At 42.4% G+C, this 27,815-nt stretch overlaps 1 protein-coding gene across 3 annotated transcripts; it reads right to left on the bottom strand.

Annotated features, from left to right (window-relative positions):
* Positions 1–937: 937 nt before the first annotated feature.
* CAPRIN1 (cell cycle associated protein 1) lies at positions 938–27,101 on the bottom strand. 3 transcript variants are annotated; one of them, XM_062494172.1, is made up of 19 exons: positions 26,950–27,101; positions 26,439–26,644; positions 18,118–18,180; positions 16,875–16,961; positions 15,056–15,294; positions 14,862–14,944; positions 13,723–13,860; positions 13,107–13,159; positions 12,935–13,021; positions 8,511–8,666; positions 8,314–8,422; positions 7,822–7,883; positions 6,368–6,478; positions 5,698–5,847; positions 5,389–5,539; positions 4,522–4,716; positions 3,424–3,524; positions 2,937–3,000; positions 938–2,212 (listed from the first exon to the last, which is right to left on the bottom strand). In XM_062494172.1, exons 2-19 carry the CDS (start codon positions 26,640–26,642, stop codon positions 2,148–2,150), a joined length of 2,118 nt encoding a protein of 705 aa, XP_062350156.1. In that variant the 5' UTR covers positions 26,643–26,644; positions 26,950–27,101; the 3' UTR covers positions 938–2,147. The 3 variants fall into 3 exon arrangements, with proteins under 3 accessions (XP_062350156.1, XP_062350158.1, XP_062350157.1); XM_062494174.1 differs by lacking the exon at positions 6,368–6,478; XM_062494173.1 differs by lacking the exon at positions 12,935–13,021.
* Between the last annotated feature and the right edge of the window lie 714 nt (positions 27,102–27,815).

The following is a 27,815-nucleotide window of genomic DNA, read 5'->3' as shown; positions in this document are numbered from 1 at the left end:
AAAAGGTTTGTCTTTTTATTTTTTTTCCAGTTAAAAAACAGTTGGGACTATTATCTCAGTAATAGCTTCCTAAAAAAGACACAGAACAGCAACTTCTCACCGGACTGCAGTTTAGGAATGTTCTAGGCCTTGACTCAAACTGCTGCTTCCAGACATCAGCCCTGTTTCGGGATGCCTGGTGTGGAATATGGTCTTCACATGCTTATCACTTCCCGCAGTGAAAACATTTTTCATTTGTGCTCTTCACACAGGACATGGAAAAGTGATATCCCACCTATTTGTATGGAGTTCCAGACTGTTTCACAACGAAGTCAAAAGTATCTGACTGCAAGTTCTGAAAGTTCAGTTGTGATACAAAGAAGAAATGACCCTCTGAGTGAAAACAACCTTCAGTTTTGTACAGAACAGTTTACCACCACACAGTTGTTCCTTAATTTCACCTTTCCACAGGCAGGAAATTATTTGATGAGCAATACTTAACAGAACATAGCACTTTTCTTCTTGTACGTGCTATAGAATGCAACAGAACTACCAACACCTCTATGGAGGCAGCTATCAAAATATTCTCCCCACTGCAGAGAGAGTGCATGTGCGCAAAAGGCAGGCACAAGTGATTTTTCCAAAGATTATACCACAAGGATGCAGTAAAACTTGAATAAGACTTGGTATTTTCCAGCTCCTAGGCTTATGCCGTTTGTTTTATACATCGCTGCCTTGATGAAACAAAAAGGAAAAGTCCATCAAAAAGAAAAGTTTCCCAGAAGTCACAGCTAGTAGAATAAAACCAGAAAAGAGGAGGAGGGTTTACATCTAGTCAGGAAAAAGAGACTATTGGGGGGAAAAAAAAAACAAGAAGGAAATAAAAAAAACACCTTATGAAATGTCACCCCATCACACTGAATCTGTTTCAGCCGTTGAAAACCAGTGTTCCAGGATACAATTTTTATAAACATGTTTTATTTATCTTGCTTATACCATCAGAACTGTAACTGCTGGCTGTCATTTCCCTGAAAAGGGGAAATCAACTCAAACACAGACTGGTGCTTTTCAAAAGATAGCAATTGGAAGGGCAGCAGCAGCGGGCATTTGAGATTTCTTAAAACCTTCAAGGCTGCAGGAAAGACAAAAGGACATGTGACCAAAAGTGTTATGATTATCCATTAGGGATTTCCATCAGTACCGGCATCAGTTATTTAGGTGATAATACAGCAAAGTCAAGTATTAGTGACAGACAATGTGCAAGTCATAAGGAATGATAGAGAATACCAATCCTTACAAAAGTCATTGCTATCAAAGAAACTTAAAAGTGTTTCAAAGAGATATCTAAATACTTCACATCAAATATACAGTGGCCATCCAGATTTTAGCTCAGGATTTGTTGCAAAATTTTGTCCAAGTGCCAAATCAAAGCTTTTATTTTTGTTTTTTTTTCACCTTGTCTCCTAAAAAAAAAATAATTACAATTACATTAGCAGTTATGCAAGCGCTCTTAAATCCTTAGCCACAGGAATCGGGGCCCTGGTGATGAGGAGTGCTGCAGCTAAGGGTGCCTCTTTGTCACAAACTGCCTCTAAGCCCACCTGTCTATTTAGGGCAAACGCATCACTACACATCCTGAACTGTTCAGTGCTTCAATTTAATAAGAAAAAGCTGAAATGCAGTTTTTCTACCAAGCCACACTTCACCTTTTCCATCTTTTCACGGGAACATTTAAGTTTTGTCAACTGCCACCACAGTAAATCTTTATAGATTTGCAGATTTTATCTGAATTTTGTTAAATCACTTTTAAATGTCAGAAGTGAGTCTTTGCTTTTTCCTGCCACTTCAGTTAACCATGGAGATTGGATCACCCTGAAAAATTGCCTTTTTTGCTTTATTCTTAGCAAGGGTGAGGAATCTGAATCTCGTGTGCAAGGCTCAAGATGATGCTTAGGACAGAACATGCAGAGTAAACGTTGTTTCGTTCCTTTCAATATCCAGGGAATATAAAGCTGGCAACTGTAGTCCTGTCATTATGGGTAATGAAAATAGTCCCTTTACAACAAACTTCCTGTAAGGGAGAACAAATAGATAATAACTCTTCTGGTAACATGTATTGTACACTGGCCAGCGTGTTTTTGGCGTTGAACGGAATCCTGTGAACGTGTTTAATTCACTTGCTGAGCATTCATCTGAGGCATCCCTCTGTTTGGTCTGGGGGGCCCTCCACGACCTAGAAAACACAAAAACGGGGTTGAGTTCTGCAGGAAATCAGGTTAGCTTAAAAGTAGTTCTAAATCTTCTGGTCTGAACTCAGGCAGACTTTGTTGTGCTTCCTAAAACACGCTCTCATCAGCTTCACCACAGCCTCAATGTTGCACTGAACTCCAGAGGCCTCAGCTCCACACCTCAGGGCTTTCAGGACCAAGGGACAGAACCCTTCAAAACTGAACTACCACATGGGGTTTCACAGATGCAGGGCCACAGGCTCGAGCTGCCCTCACTGCCAAGGCACTCATGGCAATGTCTGTATTGAGACAGAACACAGACTCATCACCAAAAATGTACTAAACAGAAGACCTGAGGAAATAGTGACGAAAGCAAAATTTAGAAGCTTAACAGCCTCATTATGTCTGTTGGGTTTATTTCCTAAGGCTTTCATTAATAAAAGACAGTTAAGTAGTTCTGCTATATCTAAATGTCAACAGCAACTGCTGTTGAAACTTCTTTTCCAAGAATTCTTCATTTATCAGCCAACTAAATATCCACCACCAGTTCACAGGATCCCAGTAACTCAAGTCAGCAGGGTCACCCATGAGGTCAGAGGAAAGTCAGCTTATTCTCAATTGTGAGCTGCAGAGTAAGGACTGAGGCTGCTTTTAAAGCGCAGAACTTTAAAAGTTGGCTCAGAAATTTCCAGTTAACCCAGATCAAGTATTTGCATGTCAGGAAATTACCTCTAGGAGCTCCCCGAGGTCCACTTTGTCCAGAGCCACGTTTGAAATTTTGTTGATATCCATCCTGAAGCAAAGAAATTTAAAAAGTTGCAACATAAAACCTGGGCATTCTGTTATTAATTGCCAGCAACATAAGGATCTTTTAAAACAACATAAGGATCTTTTAGAACAACATACACTGACAAAACACCTGTAACTTCAACATGCAACATTTCTTTAGTTTAAAATAATCTTCAAAAAATAAATTCTTACTTCCACTAGTGCCTAGCAGCTGTAATAAAATGTGTAGTGAGAAATGCTCTCTCCAGTTACAGGATCTATTGCTCAATGTAACTAAGAAATAGAAACAGAAGCATTTAGGGTTCAACTTTTCCAAACTACACAGAGCAGTTTGTCTTCCTAAGCAGTAAGAGAAGTCCCAGAGGAAGCTGTCACTACCAGCTCTGAGTGCTTTTGGCAGGTACTTCCCTCCCCACTGGTAGCTTACCCTCTGGTAGTTCGAGTAATCCCGAGGAGCATTGAACTGGGGCTGTGTGTAGCCACTGTTTGGAGTGTTGGAAAAGGAAGGACGGTAGCCATCGTATCCCCCTAAGGAACAGGGCACAAGTCTTTCACTTGGAAAGCAAAGTTGCACTTAACACTTGACCTTCTGCTACTACAGAAAGAAAAGCAGTAACAGTGTTTTACCTAAACCTTAAAATCCCACCCCTTTAGCATGGGCTGTTTACCTGCCAAGTCAAGAAAATGTCTCCAACATCTAATATATGACAAGAAATGAGAATGAACCCCTGGTAAGGACTGGGAGGAGGCAGTGCTCAGTGCATTTCTCAGAGTAACCCAAGGTTTGACTTACAGAACATTCAGTCCAAAGCTGAACATGACCCTAGGTAGGATCTAAATGTCCCAGCTGTGATTACTGCATTCACACTCCAATTGGCTGTATTTTTATTACACAGGCTTCTTCTCTACTCCCCAGCCACAGGAGGGGAAGAGAACATGGAACATCAGTAGCCATAAGTAGTCCCAGAACACCTGACAAGGAAATCTCTGTCCTATTCCAACATAAACCTCTTTGTAACACTGACAGTCACACCCGTGAGAACCAGGAATCACGAACATTCTCCAATTTACAGTATCATTCTTCCACCCTTGTTAATTCCCTTGGCCTAGTGACTTTTGGACTCTTGTGCTCCTGTACTTCTGCATAAGCCATTATGTATATAAGCCATTGTACATAAGCCATTATTCTCATTCTGATGAAACAACTATAAAATACACTGTGGAAACAAAAAGCATTTTTGAAATATCAAATGGCATCCAAACTCCTTCCTTGATGGGTGGGTATATCTGCATTTGCTTATACTTGCAGTGGATGCTTAATATTGTACTGTAAAAGAGGTCCAAACACACACCTAAAATTTAAGTTGCTTATCTACAACCAGTAAGATTTTTATGACCTGTTTCAGTGTCTCACAGGGATATCACCCCAGTCTCACAAGAGCAGGTCAGTGTAACACTTGCTCTCCTGACCTGGAGCTCCCCCAGGTGCAAGCAGAGGTCAGGGAGTGTTCTGAGAGCTGCTCACCTCTGAATCCATTTGCTGGGCCCCTGTAACCGTTCATGAGGCCCCGGGCCCCGCGGGATCCCCCCCGGGACACCCCTCGGCTGTTGTAGTAAGGCTGGCTGTTCCTGGGGAATCCAGTGCTCTGCTGGGGAGGCTGCTGGTGGTTTCCTGCCACTTGGTGACTCTGGTCCGGGGAACCGTGGTAGGTACCAACCACTGCAGGGGAATCAGGGGAAAAAGAAGTATAAAAGGCTGGATTTCTGTATGTTCCCACGTGTCTCTCTTTAAACCATTCATTCTGTTAAAGAGGATAAGGATGAGGCTCTTCCTCCTTATTCCACATCCAGTACTTGGTAGCACTTCAGTGGAAAGTGAAGGCAGTGCTGAGAGAAAAACAGCTCTGGATATAGACTTTTATTTTTTCAAGCTGCTAACCTGGAAAGCATTTTGCCTGCTGAATTCAAACCATATCTCACTGACTTCAGCACATGATTCCAGGCCCTTGTGACCATACATCAACTGTGAGAAGCAATCCATATCTGCTCTCATTTCCAGGTTACTATTTCCATTATAGAATGTCACCTGAAATGGCACTGTTTTATTAAAGCAACTTTAACATCAGCAGAGACAGTACTTCACTCTAGTGCTTGCATCTTCAGAATAATCCCATTCATGGTTTTTTTAAAAACCTATATAAACCTCAGTCAGGTGGCTTAACAGCTGGAGACAGATATACTGAATTTCACTCCCTGCTGGATATTCAAACCCAGACAGAATAACAAAACCTGCTATTGCTCAGGGGAAAGGTTTGCAAATGAACCTGTTACATGCTTTGTTCCATCATCTAGGACTTCACAGACTGCTCTACCAAGGCCACAAGAATTTTACCTGTCTGGAGTTGTTCTTGCTGGAGATCTGATTGTTCTACTTGGTGAGGTTGATTGGAGAAACTCTGGTTGTAACTGGCCTGGTATTGGTTTTGCTGCTTAAGGGTTTCTGGCTCATTCACAGGAGGAACAGGTGCATTCATGTTGAATACCTGTAAGAGCAGAAATTCAGTTTTACAACTCTGTAAAGAAGGACTGAAGTCTTAGAAATGTGAATAACCAAAGGCTACTCTACGCAGCTTACATGACTGATTCCACCACAAGCAATGAGTACCAAACCAAAGGGATCCAGTACTGATTTCCTACTCACTGTTTGCATGGATTGGAATGGAGCTGCATTGACGTTGATTCCGCTGCTATGCAAAGGCTTGCTGGATCCAGCCTGGAACACCTGAGGCTGGGACGCAGCTGGAAGTGATGATGAGGATGGGGTCTGGTCTGCATTCAGGGACATGGAAGCCTAATAATTAAAACAAACAACGTTTTAGCAGCTCTTGAGGTACCAAAAATTTAACTTCAAAAACTCTGCTTAAAAAAGAGTGGCAATACCTCAGCTTCACCTCTACTAATGACTGTTTTCTACTTCAGCTCAACAGCCTCATTCACAACAGCATAATGAGAGGAAAAACCTAACCATCTTCTCCCTCATTAGCTTGAAACACAACCAGAAAAAACTAGAGGGGGGAAATGAAGAAGTTTCCAGGCTAACTGCTGTGAAAAAATAAATCCCATTTCCTAAGCCAACAACACTGATGCTCCCATGCTGATGTTGGCATGCTGCATCCAACTAAACAAGCTTCCAAATGAAAAGTCTTGTTGTGGAGCACTTACCGGTCACAGAAAGGCTCAGAACTTTGAAATTAAAGGGAATTGAAGCACAACTATCGACTAAAAACAACATTATTTACGAAGAAACATAGACTAACATTAGATGCCACCTGCAATCAGAGTTCTTCCCACCCCTGTGAAACCTGACTTGCCTGAATCTGGTCAATTGATTCTTTCTGTGGCCGCTGCTCTGCTGTGTGAGAAGGCTGATACATGGGTTGGGAAGCTGTATATCCCTCACTTGTAGAAGAAACCAAGGGAACCTGACAAAATAAACCCCAAAGCCCCCAAAAGTCAGCTGATGCTCACACACAGTTTTGTAGAAAGTATCAGAGAACTCTGGAGTCTGTGAGCCAGATCTTCAAACCAGTACAAATCAATCGCTTTTCAACCACTAACATTCTAACATGACACAGCTCCAAGCTCAAACACAAGTGGACAAGGGCTGGCTTCCAATGGCCTGGATTTCACATTTTACAAGCTCTGCTCCCACACAGAGAGCCCAGGGAAAAGTCCAACCAGCAAAGCAGAGCACTTGGCATTAAAGGCTGTACTGGACAGTTTAAGAGGCAATAGACAGTAACTGATGGGGCTGTTCACATCACATTGGAATGCTTCAAAGCCAAGAGTAAGTTCAGCTACTGCTTGCAAGATCCTCGAGAGAATCACTGGCAGCACTGGTTGAGGTAAAGGAAATAAAAAAAAAAATCCTTTGGATTAAGTCAGACATCACCTAATAATAAAATAAAAACCAGTGCAGAGAAAACCCTTTGCCCAAAAAATTAGTCTACTCCTACAAGACAACAAAACTGTGGAGAGCACCAGCACTACAGGAGGTACACACAGAGGAAACTCAAGAAATAATTCCCTCACTCCTGTTTCTAAATAAATGAGTGACTTAAACCTTGCAGACCTAATCTGGATACACCAAAGGAAGCAATTTATACTACCTGTACTGTGAGATCCATCATCTATCCAGTTTTTTTTTTTTGGTTTGCAAATACCTACAGGGATCAGACCCATTATTGAGACCAGCAGAGTCCTCAGAGATGCCACACATGCTTACTACAAAATTAGGAACTCCTTTAATCACCAGACAACTGAAACATCTTAACAAGAAAGTAACTACTTCATTTATATAGTGCAGAAGCAAGTTTAGGAGATCCTACTTAATGCTCAACTGGAAACAGCATTCAACTCACGCTGACTGCTCTACAAATCCAGGATAAAATCCCAACCCAAGCAAGCAACTGGGAATAATCAAGCAGAACACAAACTCTATAGTTAATGCATGAGATTTACTTGTGCCCTAACACTCACTTGAACAGACACAGGCTGCCCTGCGACCAAGTGGTTTTAGCATTTCTGTTGCAAGTAAGTAATGAACTACCTGATTCCCATTATTGGAAATTTGCAGTGTCTGCAGAGAATGAAGCTAGGAACTAGTAATACTTGTAAGCAACGATGGAGATCACCAATTTCCCAAAACTGGAACTTCAGCTTTTTCTTGGAGTTTCTCATGTAGTTAGGAAATAAATCCTTTTATAACTCCAATCAGGCCTAGTATCAGACTCAAATCCAAACCAGAATTTACTAAATATTTTACCTGTGTAGCTTCTGGTTGCACAGGAACTTGGGTAGGCTGGGCAAGTCTTGACTCAGCATGAACTGAAAGAAAATAATTTCACTTATTACATAATAAAATCAAGCCTTTTACAGAATAACATTATTATCTTCTCTGAGCATTTATGTGAAAGCTGATCATCATGAAGATGATGAAGCCTTAAGCATGACAAAGCTATTCTCAAATTACAAACTCCTGCTTCCACACTAAAAACATTTTATCTACTTGGCCAAAATAATCCAAAGCAAAACCAATGAAGCTTTAGATGTTCCATATTTCCAAGCAAAACCTATAAGCAAGTGAGAATTGGAAGTCTAAAAACAATACAATCACATTTCTGAGAACACCACACTGTAATAGGATTGTACTGTTACTTGTGGTGACCTTCACACTATGCAGGAGCAACTGAAGCATTTCTAAAAGAGGACTTCCAGCCTTCCCCAGTACTTCTGTTTAGGATTTACCATTACAAACCTGGAGGGCAAACCATTTGGGGCATGTCCAAACTCTGTGCTGGGTTCATGGGCTGTGCAGATACAATGGCAGGATCAAGTGTTTGGTTCTCAAATTCCAGCATCGAGTCCTGGGGAGAAAAAAATTAAAAAAATACTAAAAATCAAATCCACATTGCTGTGGGTTAAAACATATGAATGTTTAGAGTACAGAAATACCTGCATAAAGTTGTAGGGGCCCTGCATCTGTGCCATGAGGTCCTGTACTCGCTGTCTCCTGACCAGGGGGTCTGCCTGAGCCACAGCACTGAGCGTGTGAGGTTCCGGGACAGGAGGAGACGTCGCCTGTGTCTGTTGCTGCAGGGAATTTACAACCTAACAAGAGACAACAACCAACTGCAATTTCAGCTCAAGGCAGCACTGCACTCAATGACTTGTGACTTCTTGGCGTTTCTGGCTATTGCCTAACTGGTTATGGATGATGGAATTGCTGTAGTGGAGCTGAAGGACAGGTACTGGTGGCCAAATACTCATCTCAGCACTGACAGGATTAGAGTTCACACTCTGCTCTTTTTTCTCTCCATCTACTCTTTTCCTCATGAAAAAAGTATCTGTTCAATATTACATGGAATTTCTGAGAGCAGAACTTGAGATTGCAATTTATCACCATTTGAAAATTTAAAGGAAGTGGGGGAAGAGTAAGCAGAAATATACACAAATAGGGAACCATCATCTTCTCATCATCATCTGCTTTTTGGCAAACATAAGCGGAGTCAGAATTTTTTGGTGTTTCTTAACGACTTCATAAAGCTCAATTGTCACAGCCACTGTTATCCTAGCATCCTGATGTACTGTGTCAGGAACAGCAGGCAGCATTGCATGACAAGGATTGCCAGACAGCACGGTGAGGGGGCACCAGAAGCCCAGAAGCAGAAGCACAGATCAGGGAGGGCAGGAAAGCTCAGATTTACCAGACATATCCCATAGTGGCAAACATCAGCAAAGGCACGAACTGCAATGGGCTTTCAGATAACACCTGATTAGACAGCAGAGCAACCAGCAAAGCTGGACCATGGGTACCTCAAACATCCATCAGCAAATCCTTTGGAAACAGACAGCAACAAAGATGGTCCAGCTGCACTATGATGGCCCTAACCTGCTCTTTAGGCAGCTCACATAATCCAGAAGTGCCATTTCCAATGTCAACAAATGCCCTTTAAAATATCATTGTCTCTTATCATTACTTTTCTATTTCAATCAGCTTCTAATATTAGCAACAGTCCAGATAAACAGCCTTTGAACTTAGTTACACAAGATATAAATTAGCACATATGCACCTGAAAGTTCAAAATATTGATGGAAAATACCTGATTTTTTATTAGAGCTGTGGAAGACAGATTTCTGTATACCATCCATGACAATTCACAAACTAGTCCTATAATAAAGGTCTGAACTTCAAGCCTCACACTGTCACTATCCACCCTCAAAGCCTGCAGATTTCTTTTTAATTTCTCAAAGAAACCTACAGCATCTTCCAGCATTCCTACTGCTTGCTCAGATTTCCAAATCTTCTTTGTCCAAAGCATTCTGCATATGCAATTGCCTCACCAACTCCAACAGCTTGTTCCTTGAGCAGATCCCAAACAGAAAATCTGGACAAAACTAAAAGCTAACCACAGCCTACCTACAACCTCTTTGAGGTCCCCTTTCAGACCTGGTACCAATTTGACAACTCCATGAAAAAAAAAATCCTGAGGCAGTCCACGCTGGTAACCAAGAACAGCTCTGGTCTATCAAACAGTCCCTCAATTTCACATTATGGATTGTTCCCAAATTAAGAATTAAGTCCTGTGAATGGAAAAAAATTATCAAGACCACACGTATAGACTTCGGCACATTACAAAGTTTAAAAATTGAAGAAAAAGTGCAAGACAGATGATCAGGTGAAAACTGAGTGGTAAAACCAGCAGTTACTCATCTCCTGCATAATTGTTACCAAAAGTGCTCTCAATTTATTTGAGGACTACTACTCAACTTATGGAATCCAAGTCATCCACAACAATTCAGTATCTTCAAGGAAAAAAAAAAGAGCCAATGGAATCATCAAGAGCACACAACAGTAACAAAAAAATCCAACGTTTTCCTTTTTTACAAATAGCACAGCAGTAACTCCAGATGCTATTTCATACTTTATCTTTTTCAATACTCCTGTTCTGATGTCTAAAGAAACAGTTTAGGACCTGTTCCTTCAGCCTTATTAGCACTACCAGGTACTCTGACCGAGTACAACCACGCTAGGATGAAACTACTGAACAAATTTCAAGTTCTGTGAAGCAAGTTAACCATGTCAGCAGGCAGAGCTGTCAGACAATGCAAGTTGACCGACAGGGAAAAAAGAGGAAAGGTACAACCACAAGTTTAATGACATGACAAACCAACAGACTGAACTTGTATTTTGTCAGTCTGAGAACAGTTTTGAACTCTACACAAAATCCATCCAACCACAATTCCACAATCTAAGAGACAGAGAACTTTGTGTACAACCAGAATCAGGCACTAATTACAGAAGTAGTTAATATTTAAATCCCACAAAACAACAATAAACAACTCAGAAATACTTTACCAATAAAGGATATCTTCACCAAAATTAGAGCATACTATAATCCAACTACACTTGGAAAATTCACAAGGAAATCATTTAGTTTAAAACTTAAGGAAGGACCATAAATAAACAACCTTGTGAAGACATCATCACTTCCCAAACTAGCAACACACCACAGAAATCCTGGCTGTATCACATCTACTTGAGGGTTACAGAAAAAGAGAGTTTATGATATCCTCTCCCTTTGTGAATTACTGAGATCTTCTGAGCAAATGTTCTCTTTCAGATTTCAAAATTCACAGCTAACAGTGTACATTCTGTGTTATGATCTTACCAAAGCACTGTTCAGCTGCATTCTCCTGAGAAAGGGGATTGTGCTGCCAGCAAGAATAATTTTACAGGCAGATATTCTCAATTTTCCTTCTTTTGTGTTATAGCCGAGAAAATTAAATTCTTTATTATGAAGAAACAGGCTTCAACTTCAATTTTTTCTAAATTATTCCGTTCTAGCGTGTCCAAGATACTGGGACAGAAAGGGCAGCTGAAGCACACATTCCTCTTATTGTCCTTTGAAAATAAAGCTGATCCAATTCCAGATTCATCTTACTAAGAAATTATCAGTTTCAGGCATCTGTCTGATACCAGACTACAACCTGAATTTTGTCTTCATCCATACTCCTTATATCAAGAACTACAGAGAACTGAACCACTCTGGATACCAGGTAGCAACATAAGATATAAAATGGGTATAATTGAAGCCAATCCACCATTAATTTTAAAATGCTGTGCCTTCTCCGAATACTCCAACCTAGCATGAGTTTAATGTGTGGATTTGGAGGGTTTCTTCAGTTTTTAAAGATAATTCTTAAAGCACATTCAGTAGCAGGGAGCAGCAGTGACAATTTAAGTTTTTTAAGTAAGGAAATTAAATGCTGTGACAAGGAACTACCAAACTCCTTCACATACACGGCAAAGCTGTCTACTTAGTTTTAGAAGCCTCACACCCACCCTCAGTATTATTAAATCTCTTAGTGGTCTTCAACACTGTAAAACAGCAATTTCAGCCAGACTCAATATAGAATCATCAGATTAGTTTAACAGATAAAACAGCTGCTCTGTTTTTTCAGCACTTCACAAGATGATGAACGCTTATTCCACTCCTACATTTAAAAGCAGCCCAAAGGCACCAAGAAGTCTGAAACTGACCATCTGCAATTTGCTGCTGCTGCAGAAGGCTAAAATCAATCAAAAATTAACTCTCCAGCACCTGAAAGAAGCTGCTCATACTCATTTTTAACAGACAGACAACTCAAGCTCCAACAAACCAAATCAGGGGCTTGTCCTTTCCTGTACACAAGGACCACAGATTCCAGGGCAATAAAATCATGGACTTGTACAAGTAGCAAAGTCTGAGTGCAAATCACCAAACTGGGAATGGATCCCAACACCAGTGCACCACAAACACCACAAGTGAACAGCCATTGAAGTGCTAAGTAGTAACAAGAAGTAACTGTAGTTCTGGGAAGCAGAGACGTACATACATACAAGCGTATTTTAACATCAAATGATGCACAAAAGCAATCTGGAGTAGGTATTAGTTGAGTTACTCATCTTCAGCTCCCTCTCCAGGGACCTGCTTAATGAAAGCACAACTACACCACAATGTCAGCAGCTGGGTAGATAAAACTTTCAAGTTGTACATTTGTAGCTAAGTTCTCCAAAAAGAAAAAAAGACTTCAAATAAAAGTCTTTAAAGTCTTTTTCTGCAAAAGACTTTTAAGCCCTGTTTTCCCAAGCAAGCCACTAATGAAGAAAAGCAAGTTCTCTGCAAACTTAGCCAGACTGAATAGTTTTTTTTTTATTTTAGGTACTCCTAACCTAAGTATGTAATTAAAGAATTGAGTAGTGAGTACAAGTCTACTTAAATAAATGTATTCTCTCATATATTGGGGAAGCAGGGATGCAATACTAAAACCTATCATGAATTGTGAGCCAGCAGAAACAGGGATTGCAATTTTACCTGCAGTACACAAGATCTTACCTCAACCGTTTCAACTGTCCACTCATCTACCTGTTCCTTCTCACTACTGCTGAACTGAGTCTCTGCCATGAATTGTCTGTTTACATACTAAAATAAAAATAAGAAAGGGTATGAAAGTAAAAGTAAGTGGCATTGAAGGTATACAAAATGACAGTCTTTCAGTGAATAATACCTCAGTTGATTCAACTTCAGTTGGTTCAGTAAATTCTTCTGCTGGATCGGGTTCTGGAGGAAAAAGAAATAAACCATTTATGTGGGAAAAACCTAATAAACAGAATGCAAAATAACAACAATAAAGACCCCAACCCACCCTCCTGTTATAGACCTAGAAGATACCAAGTTAGATGAGAAAATCTTGTGTCTCAGTATAGAATAAAGAAGAAATATCATGGGCACTAACAGAGAATTAATAATACCAACTATTCTCAGACCTTTGAATTGAAAAGAAAAAAAGCCCATTAAATTCTTGCTAGGGAGAGTTATGTTCAGCTGTGCTTTCTCCACAAAAGGGGAAAATGTTCTGATTTGTCTTAAAATTGGATACAACATTCCCAAGTTTCTTAAGTATGTAATCACACTGTCTGCTTCAGAAACAGCTCCTTTCTAACACAGTTTAAACTGGTGGGAACCACAGAAAAATGGGAAAAGCCTCAGGCAGCCAGAACTTTCATCTTGGATGGTTTCAGTACTACAGATGAGCACCGTATTTGCAATTTAATCACTCTGAGGACTGCAGAGACAAGACAGAACAACAAAAAAAGTCAAACAAGTCATCTTCCCCTTCTCACCAGCCTCTGCTGCACTGTCTTCCACTGCAGGTGCAGGTGCTGCCTCCTCTTCCTCACACAGCCCATTCTGGTGGTTGTGGGTGCTGTCAAAGTAACTGGTCTGAAGAATCCGTTCAACAACCTCCTTCAGTGCTTTATCTGGCAAAGTGGAACAGGGACACATCAGCACCACAGTCCTCATCATCTCCTTCCTTCCTTCCTCCCTTCCCAAAGATCTCTTTTGCTGGGAACATGTTGCTGCCCCAAGCCAGCCCATGACCACTACGGATCCAGGATATCTTCTCTTACTGGGTGACATTCAACAAATCCAGGACTAACCCACTATCATTCATAAAAATCTGAAGGGCTTAAGAGTATATATAACTCTTCAGAAGCTTTGTGGAACACTTCACAGTGAGGTCAAGTTTATGAATTTGATTACTAGACTTTTTATTCTTGTTATTTAAAACCATTGCTGTAAGACAATTTATTCCAAAACAATTGTCAATAAAAATAAATCTACACAGGTAGCACCTGATTCATGAAGGTTCTTCCCCTGAGGTGAAGTGGCTCAAAAGAGCCTTTGTAAGCAAAGAACACTTGCCCTCAGTGCCTCAGATGAATCCTGGGGCATCTTAACCCAAAACACATCAGCCCCATTGGCAAAGCAGCATTACTGGCTGCCAAGGCCAGGTATTTGGGAATTATTTCCATAAAAAAGTATTTTGGCTGGCATGGTCACACCCTGATCTGCAGTTAATCAATGAAAACAGGGAAAAACCACAACACTTTTCGAAGGAGCTAAGGGGGAGAGAACATCCCACTAAAGAAGGGCATGCCAGTGTATGTATCACACTGTCACCTTGTTCACACCCAGGTCTGCAGAAAACAAAGAGCTGTTACTGAGCACCACCAGCAGCAGAGTACTGCTCAAATAGCAAGAACAGAGTGAGCTTCAATACTGAGTAATGCTGAGCCAGCTTTAAAAAATACACCAAACTGAGTACAAACTTCACAAGTCACTGTTACAGCCCAGCCAAGAGCTGAGAAAAAGTAGTTCCTCTAAGAACTCAGAGATAATTAACTGCCCAACTTTTATATCAGTTTTAGTTCAGGCATAAATTTAGTGTGCTGTCTCCTTATGCAGAGACTGTACTTACAGGTTGTTCCACAAACTGGTTTTTCCTTCCCTTCCAGTAAGTCCCACAGGTGAACTGATGCTTGCTCATACTGTTCATTCAACCTTAAACGATTTAAAAAGAGTTAATTTCTTACTGAGTCTTTAAATTACCATAGTAAATACATTGTTAACTGACTGGCAATTAGAAAGAGGAGCACTTTGCTGTAACCCTACCTCATGTTCATGTCTCGTTCAGGGTAAACCAGCTTATAAAACTCATCCAGCATTGTCAGTTCCTCCTCTGTCAGCACTGGCACCCCGTTGGATCCTTGCTTGAGGTCACTGCGCACTTCGTCATCCCCCAACTTCTCCAGAATAAACTGCAGCTCCAGCACAGTCTTTAAACGCTTCTGCTCAGCCTCCTCTCGCATCAGCTGCTCCCTACGAGCCGTCTTCTTTATTGTTTTCTGGATCTGGAATGGACCCAAGGGAAAAACTGTTTGGAAATGTCTTTAATTGCCAAGACAAAGTACAGAGGAAGGCAGGGAAAAGCCTAAGTGTTGGGTTCTTCCACTTGGAAAGGCTTGGGTGATACAGATTTTTCAAACTGGACACACAGAGTAGGAACAGAGAGGTTATTCACCATATCCCACTATAGCAGGAAACATTCATTGGACCTATCAGGAGATCAGCTTAAAACAGATAAATAAAAGTACTCTGTTTTTTCACTCACCATGGGAGGGAACTCATGGAATGTTTTGCTATGAAAGGCTGGGGAGATAGACAGGATCAGCAAGTTCAAAAAGGGATTTTAGCAAATTCTTGGACGTGAGATCCCTAGTTACACACCCCAGGGAACAAGCATGTACATCCACTGCAGCATTCCCAGTGAGAGGAATGCAGTGCAAAATGAAGTGCAGATGCAGGTAACACATCACCAGCAGCCTTGTGCTCTGCACTGAACCTTCCACAGGACAGGTCTAAACGCAGCACCACTCTGAACCTACAGGATGTTTCTACCACTCTTCAAGCACCCAGCATCCCAAGTTCAGCTGCTTCACTTTGGAAATTTAATATTCTCTTCCAAAAAAATCTATTGTGATGGTAACTCTCTCTCTTGAAACATCTACATTTCATTTCTTTAAATAAAGATGTATCTTAAAATCAACTAAGTCCAGTCAGGAAAAACTGCAACCAAGTTTGAAAGCAGAGCACCAATCTGGTACTCCTGCATTCACTGGCTTCTTTTAGCAGTCAGATGACCAGGGAAACACTTCAGAACAGACTTGTCCAGAAAAGGACATTCTCCATTACCAACATTCCATAAATACAGAGCCAACTGCGATGCCAGAAAATAAAGAAACAGGTTGGCTAAGTCCTAGAAATTAATTTACAGCCACAGCCAATGTAGAAGGCAGTTTATAACACAAGGATGCTGCTGCCCTTCAAATTATCCCTGTTCACAAGCTAAATACATTCCTTAGAGCAGTCAGCTCTATTAACATCCACGGCTCAACCAATTCCTCCAATGCTCCTGCTCTTTCCAGAACTCCCAAATTATCAGAATTTAATTCTCAATCACAGTATTATTCTGCATCCTTGATAAAACACCAACCCAAAAGATTACCTATTTCATAGTATTCAGTTAATTTACCCTTTACAAAAATAATATTAATTGTCCCATAATGTAGTTTCAGATTGTATTACTACGAAATAAAAGTCCTATGAAATCCATTTAAGAAAATGCTACCAGTGGCATCTGTGACCATCTGGTATATGACCATCTTTAATACTGTATGACAGACTTGTTTCTGTGATCACTTTTCAACACTTGTGTTGTGTCAGAAAATTACTTTATTCTTGTTTCCATACATTTATGTGGTACATCAGAAATTCTTCAGAAAACCTGACATCAACTAATATAAAGAAGAAAAGAGTCAATCATACAAGAAATCATGAGCAATTCATCCCTGTATACAGAGGTGACTACTGCCTCAGAGAAGAGCTGAAAGTGTTTGGATAACCCACATGGCAATGCTTGATCTTTACTTACATCTTGGCTCAGAGCCATAAAACTCCTCTGCAGTTCCTTAGCAAATTCCAGATTATTTGTCACTTCCTGGTATTTTGACACTGCATCCTTAAAAAAAACCCAGAAAGACCACAAATGTAAACCACCAGCAACAGAACAGAACATATACTTCCAACAAATAAATTCCCATATTTTTTAGTTCTGAAGTGAGACACATGATCCCTGAATGGGAGTGCAACTATGTTAAGGCAAATTTAAGTTTTCACGGCCCAGGTATCAAAGACTTGTGTATGTCCTTGGGGCCTCCAGTTTCTTTAGATATTCTAAACATATACAAAAATATGCCTTTATGTGCACACATGGATGATGGACTGGTTTCATGTTTGGCTGGAGACAGTTCCTGACAAAAACTAACAAACAACTGGGACAATGGGGGAGAAGAGCAATCTGACAACTCAGAACTGCTCAAGAGTTTGAGAATTAATGCACTGTTATCTCCAGTCAGAGCCAGAATCAGAATATACAGAGCATAATGTCCCCTTCTCCAGAAATCTTTGTTTTTGCTATCTTCTTAAACCTAACAGTCTGATCTGCACCAAAGCAAACCGAATTCCTCAACCCATTTGGTAGTACTGAGAAATTACATCAAATCAGAAACAAATTAGGAGGATAAGATATTTACATTCCTGTTGGGAAAAAAATAATAGGTTTCTTTAAACTAGTAAGATTTTTATCAAGTCTGGGAGCCAGGCTTTGTAAAAACAATGAGCTTCCCTCCCCAATATGATGTCAGTTCTCTATCATGGTTTATGTTCACAACAGGCCACTACAAAATAAAAATACACAGATCTGTGATATTTCAGTTTTCAGCTGGCGCAGAACCACCAAAGTGAAGATGAAATCATCCAACGGACCAAGGGAAGCAGCTCATTCTTTGAAGTGTCAACAGCTGCAAATAGTTGGAAGATACATTTTTTTCCCTTCACTTTCTCAGTGTAAAAAATCATCAACAAAACACTGTTGATTATTGAGCATCTGGTAATCTCTTGAAGTTTCAATGTGCATGTTTGCACCATACAACTGAATTTAAATTGATACTTGCTTTTTATTTACTACAAGTGCAAAACTACTGATGAATCGAGCTCTACAATAACCTACTTTAAGAACCAGCCCCAACAAGGAGACAGAAAGCACAAAGCTCCTCACCACCAAGATGATAAAACAATTTAACAGATCTGATTAGGATTTTTTTGGTTGTTTTTACCAGTTGATCTTGATTCAGACGTTCTCCCTTGTTCATTCGTTCCTGGTAATCATCAAGTTTGCTCTGAAACAAAAGAAGAATGTTGTTATGAAGAGGCAAAAATCAGTTTAAAGCTTTTTTTCTACTTGTACTAATAAAATTATGCACTTTATTATTACACTACACAGACTGTACCATGTTGCACAAGCACGTAACTGTCGTGTAGAAGAGTACAAGAGAAAAACTGTCTTCTGGGTTAAAACATAAATATTTTCCCAAGAGGTAAATATTTTTATCTTGTTTAATTGGCTATTAAAATGTCTTCATGGCTAGTTGGAATTGCCAAGGAAGTTCACATTCCTCCTAAGGGGAAAAAGCACTCTCAATGCCCTTCAGTCCAAACACCCAAGAGCTGAACTGAGGGGTGAGGTAGAGCTTATCACCACTTTATCACTACAATACCAAAAACTTGACTGCAAACCCCCACTGTCAATGCTATTAAGATTCAGAACTGTAATTCTCTGTAGCTCCATCACTTAAGATAGTTGTGAAGAATTTTAAACAGTTTCTAATCCTCTGTGCAAGAACGCCCACCAACACAGTTTGTATTAATAGCTCTAAAATAGTTTGTTCAAGAGCATTAGGACTTTTTTCCCACAGGAAGAAACTGAAAAAAGAATCATTAGGCTACTTCTCAGCAGGATCAGTTTTCTCATCTGCTCAACCAGAAAACCATGCAGAAGAGTGGCATCAGCCAAAAGCAGGTAAAACTCCTGTGAGCCCAATGACAGATTCCAAGGCTAACTAGAAAGGGTATTCAAAAGGAAGCAAAGCCTCTAATGATAACATACCTAACTGCTAAACTGTTTTCACCATTTCTGCATTATCACAAATTACTGTATTTTGAAAGAAATTTACCTTGATCTAACTTAAAATTACTAAAATGAATCCTCAACAATTATCTTCCCCATCTAGGATAATAAAACATGAAAAGCAAGCCATTTTCTTTTGAATGTCTAAGAATTAAGCCCCTGATGCCACCACTGTCTCAGGGTTTACATTTGCCACCGAGTGACACCTTGTTTGGTTGCTGTTGCTCTTTGCTCCAGACTTTTTAGGTTAAAATTTTTATTGGTATTTTTCTAGTTAATTCAGCTTCTATGCTCAGCCTCAGACTTTTGGAAAGATCAAAGTCTGTGGAACAAGCAAGCTCCTCTTCCGAAGTATTTGATGCCCATCACTGCTTCTTGAAACCCAATCACCCCTGTGAGGTTTGGCCCTTTTGATGTCATTTTTGGTGCTGGGTCTTTGCAAGTCGTCCAGGTCAGACAGAACATTTAACTACTTCACCTTCCAATGTATCAGAGCCAGCAATGGCTTAGGCAAAGTCAAAGCAACAACCTGCAGAGCTCCAAAAATACATTACTGGGAATTTCATGCTGGGGACAGAAACTACATGGTAACAGTTGTTAAATGCAGCAGCCACAGTTCATAAGAGATCAGAAAAGTAGCCCTGGAGAGCATTTGGCACACTGCAACTCTATCTCAACAGGAAGTAAGGTCAGGTTACTCTTTGCCATCCTGATCTCAGAGCAGATGATGACATGCTTGGACAATCACAGGACAGTCTCTTGATTTGGGAGTGTGTGGCTCAGCTGTGAAGCCAAAATGGAGCTAGGTCAACCCACACCTCTGATGGGTGAAATCCTAAAGCAAAGTGGCTTTGCAGACCAGCATATTTCAAAGGAAGTTCCTACTTGCTTAAGTCACTGGCTCCCCTGCTGCAGATTACAATTCCCTTGCTCACCCTGATGCAACTGTTTGTGAGGCTGCTCAGTAAATAGACTACAAACATGAGCCAGCTTGAACAGGGTCTAAAAAAATGCATTAAAACAAATTCTGTGATCCAGTTTCCAACACAAACCCATAAACAGCAACAGTAAAACAAACTGGGTGGAACACTGTATTCCAGAATATTATTTTGACTTGGTTGAAGAAAATATATATTGCAAAATTGCACTGTGAAACACTCACAGAATCCATTTTGGTGGCTGAGGGCATAAGGGAGGGAAGAGACCAAAATATCCCAAATAACTACAATTTTTTTCTCTATACTTTTTCCATGCATGGTTGGTCACTTCAGATTGAGATCCTGCAGTAACGTACTGAACAAAGCACAAGCTTTTTCTTGAATGGTCAAACATTCTTACAGCTAATGTAACTGCTTTGCTTATTTTTATTCAACTAAAAATCAAGGGTAATATATCCCTTTCTGTTAGGAATAGAAGAAAAGTTACTTGTCTTCACATTTGCTTCTTTAAAAATATTCCTACTGAGAAGGTAAAAAACAAGAGGAAGGAAAGCCCTGTCAGCTGCAATGCAGAGGACAAGCCAATGTGCATTTAGTTAAATGTTACCACAAAGATTTCGACTGCCAAGTAAGCATTTTTCTATCATCGCAAAGACACTTTTAAGATCCAAAGCTGCTTTACACAGAAATATTAAGTAAAATGCCTTCCTTTTTAATCTGCACTGTCAACTAACAGCAATCCAAGAGCAGCATTAGAGCTGTGAAACAACTGCAGTGAAATTCCTGCTCAGGAACCTACTGCAGTGCCTGCAAGTGGGGAAGACTCTCTTCATCCTACCCCCCTTACACAACTTCACCCTCACACCTCACAGACATCTCTGAGCACAAAAATCAAACCAGCAGGGAAAAAAAATAATCCAGTGGCAAAGTGAGCACATGAATTGTGTACTGAACAGCTCATGAGTCAGCAGCTCTCAGTTCTGCAGGCAGCAAGCCACTCTGCTTCAGCTTTTTCCACAGAGATACCTGAAGTATTTTGGAGTTTCCTGGGGAAAAAGCATCAGAAACAGGCTCCTGGGGCTGTGGTGCTCATTTTTAAAGTATGCCCTGGAGTTAAGGTTAAGAGGAATCCAAAACTGAGTTACTTTATTGCAGTAACAGACAGATCTCTTCACCTCCTTTGAACTGCCTCAAAAATGTCATCCTGAAGTGGAAACAAAAAATGCAGTTACAAGGCATTATCCTCCAAACCAACACTGATTTCAGAAATGCCTGACCACTGAGCTGCCACTTCCAGTGCTGCGCTACAAACTGGATCACTGGAATCATCAGATTAAAAATAACCCTTAAAAAAGGGGGTCAGGAGCAGGAGGGAGGCTCTATATTTAACCAGATAATTTCAGTGCTATGGTTCTACCAATTACAGCAGCACAAGTGCACACAACAAGCTGCAAGGGGACAAGGTAACCTCTGTGAACACCTGGGGTAAACCTTTAGTAATTCAAACTCTACAAGGTAAGAAAAGATGGAAAGGACATTCCAAGTCTGTTTCCTGAGGTATCCCAAAACCAGAATGAATGCTTCTGGTAGCACAAAAGCAATTAAAACAATCCAAAATTTAAAGTAGCTGTATAATAGTTTGCACTGAGCCCAAATAAATGCCAAGTTATAAATCAGAAGTTTATTAACCTGTTTTACATCTCTGCATTGTAATTTGTCTGCCCTCCACCATCACCTCCACACTCATTCATGGCTTGGCAGCAAAAGCTGCCCAGAAATGACCAAAAAATCCCACAAACCAAAACCAGCCTCCTATTTTCCCAAAAAAACCCAAAACAAAACAAAACAGGCACAAAAAAAATAAATCATAAAGGTAAAACACTTTGCAAGGAAGTTCAGAACCTCTAAAAACCCACACGTTTCTGAGAAGCTGTTTCAGTCCTGAGTTGGAAGCAGGAAAAGGGAAAGATACAAAACCACCAATACTCCAGCACACAAAACATTTACAGGTTTTCTGTTTAAACTGAATTTATTTTTGGAATAACAGTTGTAGATATTCTGGTAGGTAGGTTTTCCCCACAGTCTGGGAAGTTTGATGGTTTAGAAAAAAAAAAAATCTGCATAATGTATTAGTTTTTAAACAAATGACAAGGACACATCAATTCTGAGACTGCAGTCTCATGATCAGTTAACTCCAAAGGGAAAAAACACTTCTCCAGTAACCAGAATCCAGTCGCAGAAAAGTGGAAGCCCAAGTTCTGGTGATTGCACAGAGATGTTCTTTCCAAACTACCACCACCCAGGATTTCCTACAGAAACACTCTCAATTTACAAGGAAGTTGACTACAACTACACTGTAGGAGATGTGGATTTTGCTCTACGCATCATTTTTGTTCAAAAAGTTACTTTTACAAGTGAATTCTAGAACACAAATGTGTCTCCCAACATATTCTGTGTGCCCTTTTCTTCTCAAATAAAAAGCAGCATCTGAAAAACTGGAACTAGATGTTTCACAGCTCCTTGGGCTCATCATGCATCCAGTTAACTGTACTCACTGTGAGACAATCCCTATTCTACAATAACCAGTTTAAACCAAAACAGACCAGCATGAAACCTCAAAGCACCAACCACCACATGATTTCACAGATAAACTGCTTGGATTTTCAGACCTCAAGCTTGATACCCAAAATTCCTACTAGGAAAGGTTTCAAATAAATATTCAGGCTTTTAATACACCATCTGAAATTAATTTTACGATTTGTCCCAAAATAATTTTAAATCTATGAAGACAAATTTCAAACCAAGCCTCACAAGGAGAGGTTCTGGAGCCAGCCACAAGCCTGGAACATCCAAGTGGCCCAAATCATGGACAAAAGCACTGAGAGAGCTGCTACCAATGGGCAGTTTCAAACTTCCTGCTACCAGAATGGAAAACTGATCCCAGCTTTTACTACAGGTTCCTGTTTCCCATGGGAAATCCAAGATTTTACTGCACCAAGTCACATCAACTTCAAATGTCCACCTGCTGCTCCGTGAGAGCTCTTGTGTAGCAAGGACAGCAGCACCTGTGAACTGCTCATTTTGCACCCCAGCCAGGGTTACACTCAGGAGGAAACTCAGACAAGCTGATAAAGTGACAGCAGCTCAAGTTACCAGGCACAGGCAATATATGTCATCTTTCCAACTCCAAGCTCACATCAAGGTTTTAGGCTCACATGTTACCCTGTGAACATCTGCCCATCCCCTAACCCACGTGTTAGCAAATTAATTATTTTGCCCCTTTGGCAGAACATTTGTTTGATGAACTGTTCTTACATGGCTCATGCTCTATTACACAAGTTGAAAGCAAAAACAACTGTGTTTTTGTTTTTTTTCATTCAGTCCTGAAACAAAACCAGAGTTTGATCTACTTTCAATTAGCTTAAAATTTGAGAAGGATTTTCCCCTCTCAAAACAAAAACCAGAAGAGCAAGGGAGAAGAAGAAATTTAAGGAGAAACATTTTCTCCTAGGGAACGTGGAGAACTGGCAGGATTCTAACCCCAGACACCTGACAAACACCTGGAGGCATCTTTTAAATTAACTGAGCTTGTCAACATAAACTTGAGTTGCACATCTGAAGGTCCTGGAGAGAAAATACCCCTTTAATTACCCCCTTCCATGCACACACAAATATCTTGTCATCTAAGAACAGAGGATAGCATTCCCATCTTTTCCAAATACAAAGAGATGAGGGGAACACAGACATTTTCAGGCCATCCATTTCTGAACAGCAACTTAATTTATCCCAGTCCCTTTTAACAAAAGCAATACTCATTCTTTCAAATGATGTCACATGTAGGAAAAGAAAATGAAAGTGTAACCAATAATCCAGTGTTTTTACTTTATACAGACACATACAAAATAGTATAGACCAAAGTCATAAATATCATCTCAATTTGTATTTTGGTAGTCACATTATTTTACCCTCTGAGTTTAGAGGTAAACATGACTAACTTCACTCCGAAAATTCAAATTTCTTCATGAAAAGTGACCTTTACTAAAAGCTGCACACTCCTTTTGTTTAAAACCTAAGATGGTACCTCTTCCAGAGCAGTCATTTTTCATCCTTCAGAGACGAGTGTCTATTTTTCTGTTCATTCTATGACAAAAGCCCTGAAAAGTCATCTCTACTGGCCTTCGTTAGCAGCTGTTGACAAAGAAAGGATTAACTGTCCAACTAAGCACAAGTTCCCAGTGAGATTCACTGCATTTCTCACCCACTCCTGTATGTGCAGTATCCAGCATAATTTTACTTTCTGGATGGCTGGAAAAGTTAAAAATATATTATTGCACCAAGACGTAAAATATAAGGGAATCCTGATATGTACAATGTGCTTTGTTTTAAGACACAAAAACATGTAAAAAAATGCTCTCTTCGTTATTTACTACAGAACTTGATTCCCCCACCAAGGGAGAGGCTCAAGCCCACAAATGACTTACTCTGCTTTGATACACCAAAACCCATTTCTCTTATTACTTTTGTAATGCTTTTAAGTCCTGCCTCAGGAAGTTTGAGAACTTCAGCCCATTAAGACTTAATTCATCAGTGAGAGACAACACGGAGCTCCTCCTTTTTAAGCCCCAGCCCTTGCCTTTTCTTTAAGCCCACATTGCCCAGCACAGAGTATTCAGCAAATAAATGCTTTCAGTAATTTTCATGGAACATCTTCCAATAATAGCCCCGTCCAGAAAAAAAAAAGGGCACTTTGTCCCCTCTACTCACTTGGTAGAAGACTAGAACTCCACTCAAATAGAATGGAATGGCTAAGGCAAGTGTAAATTAGGTGCACATTTAAAGGTAAATAAAAACACTGCTCCCAAGGAAAGCTAACCCTCACACCAGTAATACTGTGCTTTATCCTCTTGATTACTCCCAAGTACACAACAGGTCAGACTGCTCACCCGCTAATTTTGGTTTTTAAAATACAGATTTTTAACATCATTAAAAATATTTTCAGAGGGCTTTTGTCTATGTTGGGTACAACAGTTCAATTCCAAACAATTTTTTTGTATTTTAACAACTGGAGACAGAAAGATCTGCTCTCTTTCTCAAGTTCAGGACCAGTACTGGTTATGCAGATATTCCTGTGTATTAATGCCAAGTTTAAGACAGACATCTTGTCCTGACTACACACAACAGACATGGAGGAAAAGCTCCTCTGATTCTGAAACTTACCTAAAATGTCCTGGCTTGCTGCTTTTTGCCGTGTCATTTTTAAAAACCAGGAAAATCCCACACCCAGTTTTGAAGTGGGAAGCTACACTGTACACAGTGTATTCATACAGTGTATTATTGATACACAGTGTATTATTTATAGGTAAAGCACAGCTTCTTTCCTTTACAACCCACCTGTACAGACTAATTTACCAGGAATACTTCCACCTTACAGAATATGGAACACTATGAATACGGTCAAAAGTGCCAGTTAAAGAAAATTTAACAGAACAATTATTGTGCTTATTCACTTCTAAAAACAAAAATATATTTAGGGCTCTGGCACAAACGTAAAATTATTTTTCGGTAATTTTAGCTTGGCACTGTGGCGTTTTGAGGCAAGTCTAGAGGCTACGCATCAGTTCTTTTTCTGATGGGCACCTCATGCTCCGGAGGTTTTAAAGCCCTATGAACCTCAATCTGCCACCACCGAGAGGGTACAAAACATTCCCCGAGCAACCACTACACCTTTTGCCTCTTGTGCCACAGCTCGAACCGTCCGAGCACCACGGATTGAGTAGCTGCTCTTTGTGAAAAAAACCCGTGAAAGGCCGCTTCCAGCCGGGCTGAGTCTCCCAAAGAGTTGAGCTTAGGGCGATGGAAAGCGAGCGGTGACACTGGGGCGGGGTGGGGTGGCCCCGGCTTTGTGCGGGCGGCACAATGAGCTCCGCCGGGGAGGCCGGGCCGCCGCCATGTTACAGCTCCGCGTCCATGTGCCCGGCCCCGGGGGCAGCGCGGCCTCTGCCCGCCCGCTCTGCCGGGCACGGGCACCGGGCGCGCTCCGGACACCGCACAGAGCGGGCATGTGGGGAGCCGATCCCCGCCATGGCGCGGCTGGGAAAGGCCCCGCCGCGGGGAACAAAAGGCGGAAGGAGGGGGAAGGGGAAGGGAGCGGCGCCGCCGAGGGGGCTCCGGGCAGCGGGGGCGAAGGGGGACCGGCAGCCGCGACCCCTCCGGGCTCCGCTCCGCTGGCCGGGGGAGAAACCGGGCCGGGTCCCGGGGCGACGGGAGGGCGGCCGGGGATGGGGCAGGGGGACCCCGGGAGAGGAAGGGGATAGGCCGGGGGAGCGGCGCTCGCCCTTCTGGAACCTTCCAGCAGGCGGCCTCTGGGGGCCACGCCGGGAACAACCCGGGAGGGCTCGGCGGAGGGCCCGGCACAAGGGAGCGGAAGGGAAAGAGGCCGGACCGGCTCGGGGGCAGGGGCAGCCGGAAGGCGGGGGACAAGGCGGGTGGGCACCCGCGGTGGGCTGGGGGTCTGAGGGGACGTGGGGATCACCTTCTTCTTCTCCAGGTTGCGCAGCTTCTTGTCGATCACCCCCAAGATCTGCTTCATGGCCTCGGTCTGCACCGTGGTGATGTTCACACCCGCCGCCGCCTGCGGGGCGGCCGCCGCCGGAGCAGCCTCGCTGCCCGGTCCCGCTTTTCCGGTGGTGCTGCCGGTGGTGCTGCTCGCCATGGTGCTGTTGGTAGCCGAGGGCATCTCTGTGAAGGAGGGAGGGAGGGCGGGAGAGAGACAAGAGAGCGGAGAGAGCGGCGGGCGCGTCACGGGGGGGGAAAGCGCGGACGGCGGGGACGCGCGCGCGGCCGCGCGCGCACGAGCCGCACCTGCCCCGGCGCGCGCGCCGCGGAGGGTTCCCCCCCACCCATCTCGGCGCGCGCGGGGCGCCGGTCACGTGACAGCGCGGGGCGGCCGCCTCGCGCCCAACGGTCATTTTCCCTTCACGCTCCCCTTTCCCCCCCCCCCGCCCCGCTCGGGGTGTCCGGAGGGGCCGCGCCGCCCTCCTCACCCTGCGCGCGACTGAGCCGGGGGGGCACACGCTGCACTCTCTCTCGCTCTGTAGGAATGGCCGCCTCAGCCACGCTCCAGCCCCGCCGCCCGCGCTGCTCCTGCTACCACGGGAGAGAGAGACAGAGCTAGAGAAGGAGAGGGAGAGGTAGCGGCGGCGCGCACGCCGGCGCGTAGAGGCGAGGCGGCGCGGGAGCGCGCGGGGTCCTGGGCGGGCCGCGAGTGCCCGCGGAGAACGCCTGAGCCCGCGGCGGCAGCTGCTGCACCGGCCGGGCGGAGGAGGAGGCGCGGCGCGGCGGGGCCTTCAGGCGCAGGGCGGGCGCCTCAGCGCCAGACACAATAGGGGGGCGTCCCTCAGAGCCCTCCCGCCCCTGCCTCCTCCCGTTCCCGGCACAAACGGAGCTCCAAAACGCGTTTCTGTGCCCTGCGGCAGTTCCTGCAGCGGGGAAGCGCATCACGGCTGTAATTGAGTCCTGACAGCCGCAGTTCAGTCGCCGGGAACAGTTGCTTCATTTGTCTTTCAGGCTGGGATACTCCCGATAGTATCGCTGTATATGATCCGCGCGTTAGGTGTATGATTTTAGTCCTGCACGTTTCGGTCACGAAAAGCTGCCACCGCTCAGTAAACCCTGACGTCTATGGTAGCAATTTATTAATTCATTATTGATGAATACAACATCGGGGTTTCTGTTCTGCTTCCCTTCTGCAGAGGGGATTTTGGGATGGATGCTCCAGCTGCTTAGCGGGGCACAGCTGGAAAATGAAATACCACTGCCTTCAGCAGGCCGGGAGCTGAATGGGAAAGGATTTGGTATTTACTGAGTTGCACCCCCGGAATTAATGGGTGCAAGACTTTGGGAACAGAAA

Source organism: Cinclus cinclus, chromosome 6 (genome assembly GCF_963662255.1).
Source record: "Cinclus cinclus chromosome 6, bCinCin1.1, whole genome shotgun sequence".
Classification (NCBI taxonomy): Eukaryota; Metazoa; Chordata; class Aves; order Passeriformes; family Cinclidae; genus Cinclus; species Cinclus cinclus.
This window is presented reverse-complemented; position numbering and strand designations above follow the sequence as displayed.

What these genes read in the sequence shown, in the direction of transcription:
- CAPRIN1 (XM_062494172.1), bottom strand. Translation starts at nt 26,642, where the DNA reads ATGCCCTCGGCTACCAACAGCACCATGGCGAGCAGCACCACCGGCAGC. An exon ending in GTCTGAATCAAGATCAACTG is followed by an intron (nt 16,962 to 18,117) that starts GTAAAAACAACC and finishes GTTTTTTTTAAG; the next exon opens with GATGCAGTGTCAAAATACCA. An exon ending in ACCAGTTTGTGGAACAACCT is followed by an intron (nt 13,861 to 14,861) that starts GTAAGTACAGTC and finishes CCACTTTGCCAG; the next exon opens with ATAAAGCACTGAAGGAGGTT.